General features: G+C 37.7%; 1 protein-coding gene across 9 annotated transcripts in view; it reads left to right on the top strand.

The window, feature by feature from the left end:
• Positions 1–18,327, top strand: part of KDM6A (lysine demethylase 6A) — a 277,427-nt gene that overhangs the window by 36,707 nt on the left and 222,393 nt on the right. For 6 of the 9 annotated variants that reach the window (XM_034423876.3, XM_034423880.3, XM_034423878.3 and 3 more), the window contains exon 3: positions 13,496–13,604. The exons of the other annotated variants lie outside the window; for them this stretch is intronic. In XM_034423876.3, coding sequence (XP_034279767.2) covers positions 13,496–13,604 — 109 coding nt within the window. The remainder of the gene's footprint in view (positions 1–13,495; positions 13,605–18,327) is intronic. 9 annotated transcript variants of the gene reach the window in all.

Genomic DNA, 18,327 nt, shown 5'->3' with positions numbered 1-18,327 from the left:
GTCAGCAGAGGAGAGTCGCAACGGGATCAACTGGTTGGAACTCCGTGCGATCCGTCTCTCCCTCCAACGGTTCCAGCAGATCGTGTCGGGGCACCATGTCCTGATACGCACGGAAAATGTAACCGCAAAGGCGCACGTGAACCGCCAGGGGGGGACTCGCTCGGGTCCATTGATGGAGGAAACAACCGTACTGCTGATCTGGGCGGAAACGCACGTCCTATCCCTTGTGGCGGAGCACATTGCCGGGACCACAAACATCACAGTGGACTGGCTAAGCAGACAACACTTGGACCACGCCGAGTGGCGACTTCACCCAGATCTGTTCGCCGAGATCGTCCGCAGATTCGGCATGCCTCTAGTCGACCTATTTGCCAGCCGCGACAACACTCACCTCCCCAGGTTCTTCACCCGGTACCAGTGTCCTCAGGCGGAGGGAGTCGACGCCCTCGCCTCTCCCTGGCCCAGGGGTCTCCTCTATGCCTTTCCCCCTCTACCGCTCCTTCCTCGTCTGATCCGCAGGATAATATCAGACGAGGCAGACGTCGTTCTGGTCGCACCCCACTGGCCTCAGAGGTCCTGGTTTGCAGATCTGATGGACCTGTCGGTGGCACGGCCGTGGAGGATTCCGGGGGACAGAGTCGTCCTCAGCCAGGGGGTCATCCTGCACCCAGATCCGCAGTGGTTGCAGTTGACCGCCTGGCGCTTGAAAGGATCTTGCTAAGGAGAGTCAACGTTCCTAGCAATGCGATCCCCACGATTCAAGCATCCAGGCGACCGTCTACGTGCCGCATTTACAACGCAACTTGGAATTCCTTTTGTTCCTGGTGTGCTAAATTCCACCTGGATCCAACGTCTGCTTCCGTTCCTGAAGTGTTGGGATTCCTTCAGGAAGGCATGGACAAGCACCTTGCTCCTAACACTCTTCGTCGACAGGTTGCTGCTCTCAGTACGGTCCTCTCGGTTTCTGCAACGCTGCCTCTCTCGCAGGACCCTACGATTCGGGACTTTCTTCGAGGCGCGACCAATCTGCGCCCACCTGTTATACATCGCTACCCGACCTGGGATTTGACTCTGGTCCTTCAGGCCCTCATGCATCCTCCATTTGAGCCTCTCGCCTCCATCAGCCTCCGTTTTCTGTCACTAAAGGTAGCGTTTCTGGTCGCGATCATGTCGGCTCGCCGAATTTCCGAACTTGCGGCCCTATCGGTGAGAAGCGATCTCTGTATCTTTCACACCAATCGCGTGGTACTGAGGCTTGACCCGTCATTTCTGCCTAAGATAAATTCCTCATTCCATCGAAGCCAGGAATTAATCCTACCGGACTTCTGCCCCGATCCTCGACATCCTCGAGAAGCAGACTGGCACCTGCTAGATGTCCGGCGAGCTCTGCGCCGGTATATTAAACGGACTGAGCATTTCCGGAAATCTGAATCGTTCTTCATCTCCTTTCTGCCCGCTTCCATGGGCCGGAAGGTTTCTTCCACGACAATTGGGAGATGGATTAAATCCTGCATCTCTAGGGCTTATTCGGCTCGGAACAGACCGGTTCCGCAGAGAATTCTTCCACACTCCACCAGGAGCGCCGCCACTACGGCCGCCTGGGCCACTAATGCCTCCATTTCCGACATATGCAGGGCGGCTACCTGGTCATCCTTGAACCCCTTCATCAGGCACTACAAGGTGGATTCCTTTGCCTCGGCGGAGGCATCCTTCGGCCGCCGGGTGCTCCAAGCTGTATGCAACTCTTCAGACGACATACAGCAGCCAGTCACCCTCCCTGTCTGAACTTGCTTGGTTACATCCCGAAGCTTTAGATTCTCCAAGCTGTGCGTTGGAGAACGGACGTTGCTTACCTGAACGTCCCTTCTCGACGCGCAGCTGGAGAATCCAACCCACCCAGCTTGGCTGCTGGACATTCCTTCCTGACGCTCTACTGCTCCTTACTTCGTGAACAAAACTGGGACTCTGTTGAGCAAGTGGGCGTGTCTGAAGAGAAATCTCTTAAAGGAACACACTCAGTGTAGGCTATCAACTACTGAACAACCCGAAGCTTTGGATTCTCCAGCTGCGCGTCGAGAAGGGACGTTCAGGTAAGCAACGTCCGATTTAAATCAACTCGATTTAAATCATAATTTTTAAAGAGCAACTGTCATCTCTGCTACTCCTTTGACCCACTGTTGACTCACCGATAGTCCCAGTGTTGCAGAATATACAGCCTCATGCTATATAAATAAGCTCCATTTCATGCTGAATAAACTAAATTATTTATGTATCTTAAATAGAAAACTATCTTACGATAGATTTTTACCCCAAAAGTTTTTTATTAAAATAAATTTGATTTAAATAAAAAAAATCTGATTTTTTTGATTTTTTTAAAAAAAGTCATTGATTTTTTTCAATCTTGGTAATATAGAAATATTCTGTTTCTTCTTCAGTTGCATCTATTGGTGCAATATGTTTGGAAAATTGTGAGATTCAGAAATTTAGCTTCAATTCATAATAATAATTATTTTCTCACTTTCAGCTTGGAAGCTTTCAACTGAGTGGTATTTGTTATAGTGCTATTGCATTCCTTCTGAAGCTGTCATTTCCAAAAGTAATGTAGTATAAACTGAAAGTAGCCATTTCCAGTCCAGGTGTTAATATTAATGCCTATTTAGGTTGTTCTCATTTCTTTCTTGATAATAACTAGCTTCCCATGATTCACAGTTTATACAGTTTTGTTCATTTTCTTCTTTTGTCATAGACTTCATCAGCATTTTGCACTTCAAACCGTTCTCCATCTGGCATTACAAGTTCATAGACTACTCTGAGAGGGTTATTTTTCCCCAATGGCATTCTTGATACCTACTAGCCTAGGGTCCCACTGAGTGCTATCTTTGAGCTGTTTTTCTGAACATTTTGATAAAATTTTGGTTATAATGCTGGAATAGATCACCGGATCTTTGTCTAGCCTCCTTCATTTATCTGAGTTTAGGACTGGCATATAAAAAATATCCCCCACCAACAACTTAAAGGAACAAGTTTTAACTCTTCAGTCTCAGAAACCTGATTTTAATATAATAGAATTTTTTATAGAGGAGATTGAAAGAAGGGAGGAGATTGTGAATCAGCAACTTGAAAAATTTAAGCAGGAAATTAAAGAATTGGTGAAATCTAAGTTTGATTCTTTGGAGAAAAAATTCTCAAAAGTGGCTAATGGTTTTACAGAATTTATGATACAGTTGGACACAAATACTAATGTACTAGAGTCTAAAATGGAAGAAATTCAAGATAAATTGGACAATAGAATTTAAAAAATTGAAAATGATTTGATAAACACTCAGGATAATAGCTTAGAAGAAAAACCTAAAATGGATGCTGATCCAAAGTATGGTAATGCAGAAAATTTGCAACAGAAGATTGAAAAAGAGATTTTAATGGTACAATATAATTTCACAGAATATGCGATAAGATTAAGAGGTGTGCAGGAAAATAATAGAGATGATTTAAGGAAAATATCTTCTGAATTTCTAGCTGGGATTCTAAAGGTTCAACCTGACGAAGTGTTTTGTAGAATTGACAGAGTTTATCGAATCAACTCCTGGATTGCCAAGCAAAGGCAATTGCCTAGAGATGTGGTGATTTATTTTACAGATAAAGAAATTAGGAATAATATCGTGCAAAATTCCTTCAATTCTAATTTGCAATTGTATGGAAGAAAGATTTGGATTTACAAGGAACTCCCACCTAAGATATTGATGGAAAGGAAGAAATTTGGTTTTCTGGTGAATGAGTTAAAAAAGAGAAATATCCCATTCAGGTGGGACGCCCCAGTTGGTATTATATTTAGATACCAAGGAGAAAGATATCAGCTAAATACTGTTGAAAGAGCGGAAGAATTTTATCAAAATAGGTTGAAAATGAACTTAACATCTTCAGGTATAATACAGGATAAACAGAAGGAGCCGGAAATAAAGGTAAAATATCGAATTACAGAGACTGTACCAGATGAATTGCCTTTGGATTTATTGGATACCCCAGCTGGACTATCTACAAATTTGAGAGAAGTGGCATCTAACCTTAATGTGTTGATTTATCAAGGCAAGGATAAGCATGGAAACCAATTAGGGGATATACAAGGGATAAAAAAGAAACATGAGATACAAAAACAAAACCAACAAGACCAATCTACAAAGCAGAATAAAAACCGACCAGATGATACACAATTTGTAGAAAGGAAACCAGGATGGAAACCAAACCCACAAAAAGAAAAGAAAAAAAGAAATAGGTGGCATAAAAATAGAAATTTCTAAATCAGGCAACAGTGAAGCCAGTGACTTTAAAATATGAACGATTATGTGTAAACACACAAGAGGCGACGTATTGGTTAATATCATCCTGAGGATTGTGGCAGATCTCTGCATGGCCGTAATCTGGGGACGTGAAACGAGCCTTAAACTGATGGATTTGAATTATCCATTTTGGAATTTCTTTTTGTGTTGATAAACATATTATATTATCTTGAATCACAAGGCAAGAGAATTATGCTGGGGCATGCAGAAGATCGGGTTGTTACCCACTACGATGATGGGAATTAATAATCCTGATGAAACCCACAATTATTACTATATGGAATATAATTATAATGTCACTCGGGTGGTTGTTTTTACTTTTATACATATAAGAAGATATTTACTACTGATGGGGGCAGATATGATTGAAGATCCTGAATAAACTGTTGCACCAGCAAGCTATGTTACCCGATTATGGATGTTGATTCTACCAATCCAGTGGAAAGACCTCAAAGAAGATACTATATGGATTATAAATTTAAAGTCATTGTCTTTTCTTTTTTTTTTATTTAGATATAATGGAAAATATAGACATATATTTTTAAGTAGTGTGGGCAGTGAATCAAAGATGTTAAGAAATGTTGTGTATGGTAATTTTGCATGATAGTGGGTGAATAAACTAGTTAGTAGATTGATTAGTTTAAGAAAAGGGATTTTTAAGTGATATATTTAGGGGAGTGGAGGAAATGGATAGAGTGGAATAAATGTTAAACTAGATTTTATGGGGATGGCCGCTTTGAAATGTTATAGTAATATATATAGAAGATTAAATGTTAAAGTAGGACTTATCGTATAGTTTTAAAGTGGAGAAGTTATTCTATAATGTCATAGTATAATGTCTTTTTTTTTTTTCCTTTCTTTTCTCTTTTCTGAAATGTATGGATAAAGGGGGATGTTATAATATTAATAATATTTTTAGTAAGTAAAGGTCAATATCTAGAGGAGGGAGTAAGTAATCTGTTATGAATTAGGTTTTTTTTTTTGTTATGAAGAAGTCACAGGGGGGGATGGGTGGGGAGGGAGGGGGAGGGAGAGGGGGAAAAAAAGGGGGGGAAATTTGTATTTGAAAACTTTTTCAATAAAAAAAAAATATCCCTATAGGTGGTATGTGAACTCAAGGATTTCTCAATGCCACCTCAGTCATCTGTCAATGAAACTTCCCTTGTAGGTCTTGTCTTGCCGTGGCACTTCCTCTGCTTGATCTTCCTTCCATGTCTGCTGCTGCCACCTCAGGCATTCTTTAAACCACTCAACTTTTAGTATCATCATACTGATGTACTCTTGGATACTCTGGATTACTGAACATCCAGAGCAGTAGCTTTGACACTCACCATATTCTCACCTCTGCAGGACCTGTCTTCCCCTTTGGTGATCCTTGGATCTTGCTGTTTTCCTTGCCTCCTCATTATGATTCCCATGTGACTGGGATACCAAAACACTATGTGTCTGCTATGTGATCCACTGTTAGTTCTGCCCCATCACTTTTATCTACCTTTCCTTTCCTTAATACCATCTGGCCACACTTCTCTAGTCCAAATAACATGCCAATTAATTTATTGTAGATCTGTGTCAGGTGGATTTTATCTATGTCGAAGAGGGCAGTGTGATTATTTGAGGGGTATAAATCTATGCAAAAAAGCAGTGAGCACAGTGCATCACTTTGGTATATGCTGCATGTGATGGCCAGTTGCGCAAGCTGTCTTCAGTTGAATTCTAATACTGTCTTCCACTGTCCTATTGCATTCTTAGCATCTTTACTTTTTGGCACATTGAATTTTCTTTTCTGGATAGGTTTACTAGATATGTATGAGTTAGGTTTCAAACAGGATTTGATTTGATAAGTTGGAGATATGAGATTTAAAGACAAACTCATTTAATTTGAGCTGTATCATATTTTGCTTTTTTTTTTTTATTTGATTTATATGCTGCCCTTCTCCGGAGACTCAGGGTGGCTAAGCAATAGCCTTCATCCTTTTGTATATTTATACAAAGTCAGCTTATTGCCCCCACAACTGGGTTCTCAATTTACCTACCTTAGAAAGGATGGAAGGCTGAGTCAACCTTGAGCCTGGCGAGACTCGAACCTGCAGTAATTGCAGGCAGCTGGTCTTAATAACAGGGTGCTTTAGACCACTGTACTACCAAGGCTCGTGGCGGGGCAGGAGGCTCTGTGGCGCACCAGGGCCATCGCTGTGAGATGGGGGGGGTAGACCTGCCCCAGGCACCCCACATCGGCTTACCTCAGGGCCCCTGTAGCCAGGCCATCCACACCCTGACACCTACCTCGTCTTGCAGCCATGGGACCAACACACCACTCAGCCTCCTGCTCCATTGTGGCCACGAGCAAGCAGAAGAAGTGGGCCAGCGGCCACATGGGCTCCTGCCACACATGGGTGCTGCTGCTGCTACTGTGAGGCAGTTGTTGGGGCATGGATGGCCTGGGTGCAAGGGCCCTGAGGTAAGTCAGTGCAGGGCACGTGGGGCAACTTAACCACCACCTCACCTCATGGCTGCAGCACCGTGAGCAACCAGACGGAATGGCTGGCTGCGCAGGCTCTTAAGTAGGGCTTATTTTGGAGGTAGGGCTTAAATTAGGTGCACACATGAAATATGCTAGGGATTATTTTTGGATAGGTCTTATTTTCGGGGAAACTATTAAAAGCAAGTAAGTACTAACTTTACATTTAATGTTATATTTCTTGTGCATGGCAATTATGCGGTTTATGACTACTTTGTTTATCACTTGAATATTCTGAAACAACTGTTAGGCAAGAGAACTACATGTCTCCCTGCAAATAGGCACATAATGAGTAATGTGCTGCACTTCATCCTTGTGAGGAATAGGAATACCCCAAATGTTTTGAATTCAATCTGGTTTACATGCTTTGTTTTTTAAATGCCTTTTATTCAAGAACATTTGCTCCTTTTTCCTCCCAATCGTTTTAGGGATATGTAAAGAACATATTCAAAATTACTTGTTTCCAAATGAATGAAAGACACTATCTTGAATATGAAATATTCTGTGTTGAATGAGAAAGTTTCTGAATTTTAAATTGGGATTTTCAAATTGATTCAACCCTTACCATGCCTCCTTGCACACCCTCACTCACTCTCACGGCACCACCCTTGTGCATCTTCCCCAATAGCCTCCCTTGAACCCTCCTTGAGCCTTGCTGTACCTCCCTTGCATCCTTGCAACTGTACATAATGTACTATCAATTTACGGTTCTCATTTAGCAATTATTACATATTAGGTATAAATTAAAATTATGGAGATGATTCAATATTTTTGTATAATTGCAAAAATAAATGTACTTAGCTGGTTCAAAGAATGGAATAGAAAGGTTCCTATATAGTATTTGCATTAGAGAGAAATGAATCCATTTTCTGTCTTTTTAAAATATGTTCTGATATAAAGTTGGGTAATTTCAGTGAGTATGTAATTCATTGGGGTTGTTTTTTTCTCAGCCCAAGGCATTAATGGCTGAAGTTTACTTTGAAGATCTAAATAGTGAGAACAATTCAGACATTAGCCTGTACAGTGAAATTGCCTGTGAAGGAGAATATTTAGTTACTGTATATAGTTCTCTCTGGGAAGTCCTCTTTTCAGTTCTTGTGTTTCCCTGCCTAATTTAAAGCTGCTTGGTTGAAAGATATAGAAGAAAGGAAACCAAACAAATAAGTTATTGCGGTGACACGATTCCTGTATTTGTTTTTTTTGTACATAGTAAGGTCCATTTATCCATAATAGTGTAATAGCAGAGAGTAAAATATAGCATCAATTCAGATATTATCCATATCATTATTAGAAAGATCAATTATAGTTACGAAATGACAAATAAGACTAAGAGGGCATGAATTGAAATGTTTTTATTCAATATATTTATCTTTATATTAATTATGATTAGCTAAAATGTACAAATTGGGAATCATGAAGGTAGGAGAGCTAAGAAGATAGCATGTGAGATCGCAGATGTCCATGTTAATTGTTATTTAAATGTACTTTTTCCAGTACCATAATTTATTTACAGTTTAGGTCATTTGGCTTGTACTTTTTAGCAGAGCTCTGAGTGAGTCACAGAATAAGAATAAAATGAGGCAAACAATGATAATAATTTAAACATACTTTCAGGAGGTTTTTGTAGGAGAAGGAGTGGCAGAACCTGGGGGTGGAGTCAAGATTAATCAGCCAAAAAGTTTCTCTGTAGCCACAAATGGATTAAGTCCAACCCCTCCTGAATTCCATTTACCTTTATCTAGTGCCAAAGTAGTGTTAACCATTTGTTGAGTAGATTTCTATGCATAGGCATCAATAGTAATAAGTCAGTTTAATTGGACCTAAACCTATGTCCTGGCCTTTTGCTCCTGATAGTTTTTATGATATTGTTCATTGAAGTTTTTCCCCTTTGAAATTTCCATTCATCTAATGGAAAATGTACATTTGTTACAATTCATAATTTGCAAATGTGTTCTCAAACTATGAGATTAAAAAGTAAATAATATTGATGGGAGCTTTCTTCCTGAATAAATAATGCTATAGCTTTTTTCTTTACTTAATAGCAAAGAAAAAAAAATTATTCACTTGTAAATTTAGACCACCATGTATTGCTCCAAATGAGCTTCTTATAATTTGTATCTTATTGATCAAATGATGATTGAATTCAGTTTTAGTTAGAGAAATTTGATAGCTGAGATTTTTTGGTCAGACACCTATAAAATTTTCTTACTGCTTCTGGCTTGTTTTAGTTAGTCAGAAGAGATTTGCTGTATTAAGCAAGGGGCTTTAAGTATCTTCCTTCTAGAAATACTCCCAAGTTGCTTTTAAAATGACATATTCTGGCCATTAGCATGAATTAATTGTTAAAATTATGTTAAAGTTAATTTTAAATTTTTATTTTTTATTACATAATAACCAGGTTGATTATTTATTTTTATTTATTTTTGCGATTTATATGCCGCCATTCTCCCGAAGGACTCAGGGCGGCTGAGTATACATATATACATATATATGTATACTAACATATATACTCAGGATGGCTGAGTATACATATATATGTATACTAACTTTAAAATTAATTTCTAAAATTAATCAATATCTCTTACCATCTAGAGGAGGTTTTCTATGTATTGTAGTATTCATATACCAATCTTAACAAATATAATGTTGATTTGCATATGATGAAAATTAACTGATATAGTTTGCCCAGTAGGTTTGCTCTAGTATGTCTACTAGGCTTTGGCTTTTCATTGAACTTGTTTAAACATTAATTGAACGCTTGTTTCAATGTTAATATTGGTATGATTTTTTTACTTAACATTATTTAAGACAGAGGTGGCAAAGACTAAAATTTGAGTTCTTTTTTCTGGTCAAAATTTGCCGGAGCAGTTTGACAACTATGAAACTTAACAAAAAATAAATTTACTGGGTGGCCTACATTTCGGAGAGGCTTCTCCCTCCAGTGGCCCTGTGTGGACTCTGCCAGGCCCTTGATATTGTTTGGAGTGATGTGAGAACTTGGCTCCTATTGTGACTTAACTACTTCCTGGTTCCTGATGGCATTTTCTTGCAAAAGTGGTGAGAGGCTCGGTTGGCCCTATTTCATTTTATAGAGCACCTGACTTGGTTAGCAGATTATCAGCAACCGACAATTGTGGCCAGTGTTATTCTGATTCCATACTCAGGCATGAATCCTGACTGAAGGAGTTCACATAATTTACATTTTTAGAGCATTCTGTAATAAACCCCACAACATTCTCAATCATTTTCTCCACTTTAGCGGTAATATTGAGTTCATATGGTAGTGCCAATTTGGTTTAGGGAGATAGTGGTTCCTTGAGGCGCCATAGTATTGCAGTGGTGGTCCTCTTTTTGGGGGTGGTTCCAGTTGATGTTGTCAAGAGTAAGAAGTCAAACCCAGAGCCCCCTTCCTCGGATGCCTCAGGGCTTGATACGCTCACCCTTTATGTTTAACATCTATATAAAACCATTGGGAAAGTCATTCGTCAGTTTGAGATCTGGTATCATCACTATGTGCAATTGTATATCTTCTATCAGTGTTTAGGCTGGGCAGATCTGGAGGAGAAGAAGCATACTCGGGGTCAACCCTGGCAAGGCCAGACAGCCGTGGGTATTCAGCAGCCCTGAAATTTCAATCCTGGGTGAAGGGCTACTTGAAGAGCAAATAGCAGTTGTGGCCAAGAAAGCCGTGCATTGAGCCATCTAGGACACTTTTAATGTGCAATCATCTCACATTATAGTGTTACAGGGTGCTCTGAGTGAGGTTGCTCTTGAATACCAGAAGTTAAAACTGGTTCAGGCTGCAACAGCACAGACATATGTCTCAATGTACCCAAATAATTTGCTTACCATTTGGCTTCTGGGTGCACATCAGAATGCTAGTTGCCATTTATAAAGCTGCTCATGGCATAGAACTATTTATCTGAGTGACTGTCTACACTAGTTTCCGCCTGTCCTGTACAATTAGATGGAATGGATGCCTTTGGGGTCCTATTTATTGAACAATGCCCTTTGTTGGGACCATTTTCCTACAATAGAAATTTGCCTCCTTCCTCGAAGTTGTAAGGTTCCCACCCTGAAAATCCTTGAAATTTCCCTGGGGGTTTGGATAGGCATTGAATCCCCTTTTAGGGTTCAGTTTGTAAACATGAATGTTTTTTACTGGACATACACTGATTTTTGCTTGTTTTTATTATTCTGACTATTTTTAATGCTGTATGTCACCCAGGATCTTGGGTGGGAGTTGGGAGGTCTTCTAAATTTAATAAATAGATTGATAGATACATTTTAAAATTAAAATAAATAATTCCCATGTTACACTTCATCAGTTCATCTATTTTGCAGTATTTCAGCTGCAAGATGAAAAACAGGTTTCAAAGACTACTCAAGAATTACTTTGTAGGCTGAATATGTCCTCTAGGCCAGTGATGGTGAATCTTTTAGACACTGAGTGCCCAAACTGCGCGTGCGCGCATGCCCAAATTAAAAGGTGTGTCTGCGTGAACGTGCATGTGCACGGACATTCATGAATGTGCATGGACATGCATGAACGTGCATGGGCATGTGTGAAGGTGCGTGTGTGTGGACATGTGTGAATGTGCACGTACATGAATGCATGTGCGCAATCGTGTGCGTGGACATGCATGCACATGCACGGACATGCACACATGTGCAGCAGAGCCTAAAGACCAGCTGGCTGGTGGGAGGTGGGGCATCCCAACACTGGTAGTGCGACAAGAGGTAAGATCTTCTTCTTTCGTGAGCTTCTGTTTCGGCGTTTGCAGGGAAACAGAAGCTCATGAAAGAAACGCCACGAAGATCTGACCTGGGGCGACGGTGCGTGTTCCAGCAGAGAGGGCTCTACATGCCACCTCTGGCACACATGCCATAGGTTTGCCATGATGGCTCTAGGCCATTTGGTTGTTCTCACCAGATTTAAGAAACTTAAATTTGCTATTCACAATAGCAAAAAAACAAAAACAAAACAAAATCTGATGGGAACAGATCCCTCTTTTAACAGCTGGATGGAGTTTTAGTTATTATATATAAAGATGTCTTCAATACCTGTGCACATCAGTGTAGCTTTTTAGCATTCATACAGAAGTGGTTTCCATTACCTTCCAAAATATTTTTTTGAGCTTTCCAGTCTAGCTAGCTATAACCTGGGATTTTTTGATAGTATTTCATCCATCTACTGATCAAATTTACATTTGTGTGGTTTCAGAACAAAATTGGTTATGTACTACTACTGCCTGTTGAGGCGCACATGTGCACAAACTTTTTAGAAGAATCTCTCCCTTATCAATGCTCAATGTAAAAACCAGACAATTACATTTCTGCTTCTTCTTACCAAAGCAATATACTTCAGTTTATTTTCAAGGGTGAGGTAATTGGTAATTATAGAAATTAAATCTGGACATTCAAATTCCTAACCTTCAGCTATGGCGAGATGATTCAGAAAACTAAGACATAGGTTTGACTATAGTTTAGTGTAATTACAGATGTAGACTGGTGAATTTTTTATCTTTAATCTGATGATTGTATTACAAATACTTTTTTCAGCATTGAAGTATTTTTGTCAAATGTGATACTTGATTTCACTTTCAAGATAGGCAGCATGTTTTTCATATTGAAAATTTGTCATACAATATTCAGTTTAGTGTTCATAAAGCAAATAGATGATAGAGCAGTACAAGGAGTTCACATTTTAATCTGTGCAGTAATGCTTCTTCAGGCTTTTGCTTCTTTGCTTTTCACAGGATGTAACTCTTGATATTGCCAACTTATTTTCAAGCCTAGGTCCCACTTTTTTAATACAAAGGATTGATATCTACAGCATTTCCCCCCGTTTTCCATATATTTATGGAAAAATCACCTTTATGCTTTTAATCAAATATAAGATGCATGCAACAAGATACTATTATTATTATTATTATTATTATTATTATTATTATTATTATTATTATTATTATTATTATTATTATTATTACTATTACTATTACTATTACTATTACTATTACTATTACTATTACTATTACTATTGCTGTTCGGTGCTCAGAATAAATTTGACCAAAAAGCATACTTAATTCTAATGTACGTGCATTGAAAACTTTCTGTGAAAGGAGTTTGATTCAAGGAAAGACAAAGAGTAGGTTAAAGACTAAAAGTGCATTTCAGGTTCATGGATCTGACGCTAGTATATTTAAAAATCAACTTTTCTAGTCTCATAAAATATATTATGCCAGAACTATGTGGTATTTAATGCTAAAATAAGATTTACTCTTTCATTTATAATTTCTGTTACAGCAGAATTGTTCTTATAGACAAGTGACTAATACCTTAATGTATTAAACTAAACTATCATCTTAATATTTAATAATTATTGAAATATATGATATGATTAGGTTATATTATTCAGAGTGAAAATTATACATGTAGCAGGGCAGAATAATATTTAATTTTAAAATGAAAATTAAACAATTGTATCATCATAGCAGTAAAATAAGGACATATGCATTTCCCTAAAAGAAAAACTAATATTATGTAAGATGACAAAATATGGGATTGCTTCTTAGCTTTGCAACAAAAGTCAATATGTTATCAATAGAGTATATTTATAAAGAATATATCCTTTTTTTTCCAGGCTGTTGGCTGCTATGAATCGTTAATATTAAAAGCAGAAGGAAAAGTTGAATCAGATTTCTTTTGCCAGTTAGGTCACTTCAACCTTTTATTGGAAGATTATCCAAAAGGTAAGTCTATTATAATTTATTTTAGTATTTTTCCCCTCAGAATCCTAGATCAATACTACATATATAATACAATACTTACATTTTTTCCCTTTTTTAGAGAGGCAACATTATACAAAATGCATAGAAAAGCAATAACAAGGAAAAGAAATTAAAGGCAGGAGGTAAAATAAAACCCAACCAAATTCATTTTAAACCAATTCCATTCATTGTTCCTCTCTACATCTTTCTATCCATGCAAACCATTCTTGCTTCCATTATGTCCATTTACATACTAACTTTTGTTCTTCAAACTTTTCTGATAATCCCCTCAACTCCTTCTAACCGCAACTTTCTCAGTCTTTCATTTCCTCTGAACTCATTTCCTCTTCATTTATTTTTAGTGATTAGTTATTCCTTATATTTGTATAGTCAGATAACCTTATTTCTTTTGTACCGGTCATTCGTTGTTTTCAGTCTCCATTTGTTCATATCTAGTCATTGATATTCTCGATCTTTAATCTGTTCCTTTCTGTATTTCTCTTGACATATCTAAGTCCCTGTTAATGAAGTGGGCAGAAACATAATCCATTTTTGTTTGTTTAAACATCCATTCCTTGCCATAGACTATGTAGCATCAACTACATTTCTAGCAGCATTTGCATATTTTACATTTTTTCCATTCATTTTATGATTTAAAAATTCAACTAAGCAAATTTATCTATTTCCTCTAATTTTTGTCATTTATGTATAACTTGCAATACTTAGTAGCTTTTTTTTTTTTCAAATACATATTCCTCACTCTATCATACAGTCTAATACAGGTAATCCCTGGGTTACGAGTGTTCCCTTAGTGAATGTTCGAAGTTACGCGATCAGTGCCCCATAGCGTTTCCAAACAAGGCCTGAAGCTACGAATCTTGCAGCACCACAGCAGTTGTTCGCCCTTACGAACAACCGCAGAGGCTCTGCAACATTTGTCCTGCACCTTGCCGGCCAAAATGGAGCTTCTGAGGGGCAGATCTGCCCCATTTGGGCCTCCAGAGGCCTCGCCCAGCATCTTGCTGGCCAAAATGGAGCTTCTGAGAGGTGGATCTACCCCTCAGAAGCCCCGTTCAACTGTCCAGAAGTCTCCCCCGGCCTGTTGCAGAGTGAAATGGAGCCTCCGGGGCCCAGATCTGAGCCTCCTGGGGCTGGATCCGATTCTCCCAGGCTCCACTTGGCCCTCTGTGGCCCTCCCCCAGCCTGTTGCAGGCCAAAATGGAACCTCCACGGTCCAGATCTGAGCCTCCCGGGGCCGGATCCAGTCTTCCAAGGCTCCATTCGGCCCTCCACCAGATCGTTGTAGGCCGAAATGGAGTTTCGGCCCCATTTTGGCCTGTAACGGGCTGGGGGAGGCCTACAGAGGGCCGAATGGAGCCTTGGAGGGCCAGATTCACCCCTCAGAAGCTCCATTTTGGCCATGCTAGGCAAGGCATGTAGAGGCCCAAACAGAACTGCAGAGAGTGCATGAGGCTGGAGAGGAGACTGCTTGCTAGATCTTCACAAGGTAAGTGGCAGGTTGTGGGCAGTATGAGGTATTTCAGTGGGTCAGGGAGGCCTTAGGTGGTCTTAGGCAGGTGGCCTGTTCCATCGGTAGGCCCCTTATGGCCTTCCCCATCCTGAAATACCTCATGTGCACGTAATGAGCCTCATTTTTTATTAGCAAATGTGTGGGCAAAGGCAGGAGTGATCCCGTTCAAGGTATGAGATTCACACCCTCAAATCCTTGGGTTATGAATGGAATGGGCAGGCTTCATTACATTCGTAACTCAAGGACTACTTGTACTTGATGCAAATTATATGAGTTTTTAAACAACAACCTATTGTCTATATGCAGAATTATATGTATTTTTATATGCCCAATCAGCATATTTCTAATGTTACCATGGGCATTCCTTACATATAAATACATTGAACCAGTCAAGGACAGATTGTTACCAGCACTCCTTCATTCCAGCAATCATTTCTCCTTTCACATTGCCTCTTTTCCTTTGTTTATTTCCACCCCAAAGATTGATTTCTGATATTACCCAAAATGCTATGTCTCAAATTCAGAATCTCTCATCATCACTGTTTCATCACCCTAAGACCAACGAACAATCAGATCAGTCATGTTTTTAGGTATATTCCTTTGCCATGTGTTTGTGTGTAGGTTAATGCTTAAACTGACACAAACAAACCTTTTTAAAGCAGATACTCACAAAAATCACATGCTCGAATCTTTGAATGACCAATCACTCTTTGTATATTCCATTCATATCACTTAAGGAAAATAATTTTTCTTTCAAGATTGCACTCATTTAGAAATTTTTCCTCAAGCCCATCTCTTTTTTTTTAATTGTATTTTTATTGTTAAAGAATAACAGAAAAAAAAAAAATACAAAAATCAATAGTAAAGAAAAAAAAATTTTTTTTCCCAACGTGCTATACAAATGGAAGGGAAGTTTTAGGAAATTAAAGTCTTCAATTCTTCCAGAAATCTCTTTGATAAGGTACTGGCGCCGATTCATCCAATCTCCCAAGTGCAAAGTCCACAAATGGTTGCCAAGTGTTCCAAAAAACATTCTCTTTATATATACCACTTCTAATTTTAATATCACAAGTCAATTTATCATTTAATGCAAATTTCCATGTTTCATTATACCATTCTTCTAATTTTAAGTCAACATTTAATTTCTAATATCTAGCAATTATAATTCTCCCCATTATAACTAAAATCCTCACCAATTCTCTTTCTCCAATTGTTAATGTTGTTTCATTCAATATTAATAATAATATGGTTTCCGATTTCAATTTGACCCTCTTCTTAATCATTTCAAATATTTCATTTTCTATCCTAGGCCAAAAAAGTTCAACCCCATTACATTTACACCACATATGAACATATGTCCCAAGTTCCTTCCACTTTACATCTCCAACACATTTTATCCACTTTATTATCCATTTGAAAAAGTCTTATTGGGGTCAAATACCACTTCCAAATAACTTTATAATTATGTTCTTTAATCCTTATTGATAATGTCCTCATTATTCTGCTAACCCAGTTCATATTCCAATTTTGATTAGAAATTTCGATACCCAGTTCTTTTACCCAATTCTCTTTCATTACCATTTGTGAATTATTATCAAAGTTAATAATTTTATAAATTTTACTAACTAATCCCTTTGGCCCAATTTCATCTTTTATTATTCGAGATGTCAAATTTTCAAATTCCGTTTCCTTTCTACTCTCATCATTCCTTTCTTTACATTTCCTATTCCATTTATTCATTTGAATTCTTTCGAACCAATTAATGTTTAATTTTCCATAAATTTCCTCTTTCCTCATTTCATTTTCTGTAAATTTCAACCATTCACTAATTGTTTCCACTTTCTCTTCTATTATAATCCTCTCTCTGTTACTATTTAATTTCATTGGGCAATTCTCTTTCAGTTTACCTAAATACAATACGTCTGGTATTAATTTTTTTGCTACTCTATCCCAATTTTTAGTCAGACTATTTAACCAATAATTACAAATTTTAACCTTACCTTTAAAATGTTCCAAAAACCATTTGTAACCAAACTTCTTTATTTCCTTCATTTCCAAACTACCCCATAGTTCAACGTCTCCTTTTAAAATTTTTACTACTGTTCTTATATTAAATGCTCTATAATAGTTTAATAATTTTGGAATTCCTAAACCACCTTGTTTTTGGTTCTGATACCATATTTTCTTAATCAGTCTTAGTTTTTTATCTCCATTACAAAATTTATCTAATTTTTTTTGATATACTTCAATATCCTTCTCAGTTAAAAAAATCGGAAGCATCTCGAATAAAAAGTTAAATTTAGGAAGTAACATCATTTTACATATAGCAACTCTACCAAACCAAGATAACTTTAGTTTTTTATATTTCCTAATTTTCTCTTCAATTTTTTTTATTACTATGTCATAGTTTAGTTTCTTTAAATTTTTAATTTTAAGTGAAAGTATAATACCTAAATATCTTAAATTATCCTTTATCCTAATTCCAAATTGATTTTGTAATTTTTCTTTGTTTTCCCTATCAATTTCCATTAATAATTCTGATTTTGCCCAATTTACTTTCAAACCAGTCATATCTTCAAATTCTTCCAAATGTATTTGAACTCTTTTTATATCATTTGTAATATTATTTAAAATGACAAGAGTGTCATCTGCATATAAATTAACTTTGATGCCTTTATAACCTATTAATTCTGAATCCTCTTCAATCAAAGTTGTTAAAATTTCCATTGCTAATAAGAATAGGGTTGGAGACAGGGGACAGCCCTGTCTCGTCCCTGCTTCCAATTTTATGTCTTGTGTAAATATACCATTTACCTTCACTCTTGCCGTACCCCTCTGATATAATTTAGAAATAATATGAATAAATTTATTACCAAATCCTAATGCAGAAATCATTTCTTTTATAGTATCTCATTGTATAGAATCAAAGGCTTTAAAAATATCCAAGGCAAGAATACCTATCTTGTCACCATTATTTTCAGCAATATCAATAACATTTAATACTCTTCTAACTAAATCACACATATAACGCCCTTTAACAAAACCTACTTGATTGTGGTTTATATATTTATCTACAAAATTATTCAATCTATTTGCTACAATTGCAGTAAATACCTTAGCATCTTGATTAATCAAGGAAATGGGCCGATAGGATTCAATTTTTTCTAAATCTTT

Source organism: Pantherophis guttatus, chromosome 5 (assembly GCF_059756535.1).
Source record: "Pantherophis guttatus breed Tessera chromosome 5, ASM5975653v1, whole genome shotgun sequence".
Classification (NCBI taxonomy): domain Eukaryota; kingdom Metazoa; phylum Chordata; class Lepidosauria; order Squamata; family Colubridae; genus Pantherophis; species Pantherophis guttatus.
Note: the sequence above shows the minus strand (reverse complement) of the source record. Positions and strands in the feature narration are given on the sequence as shown.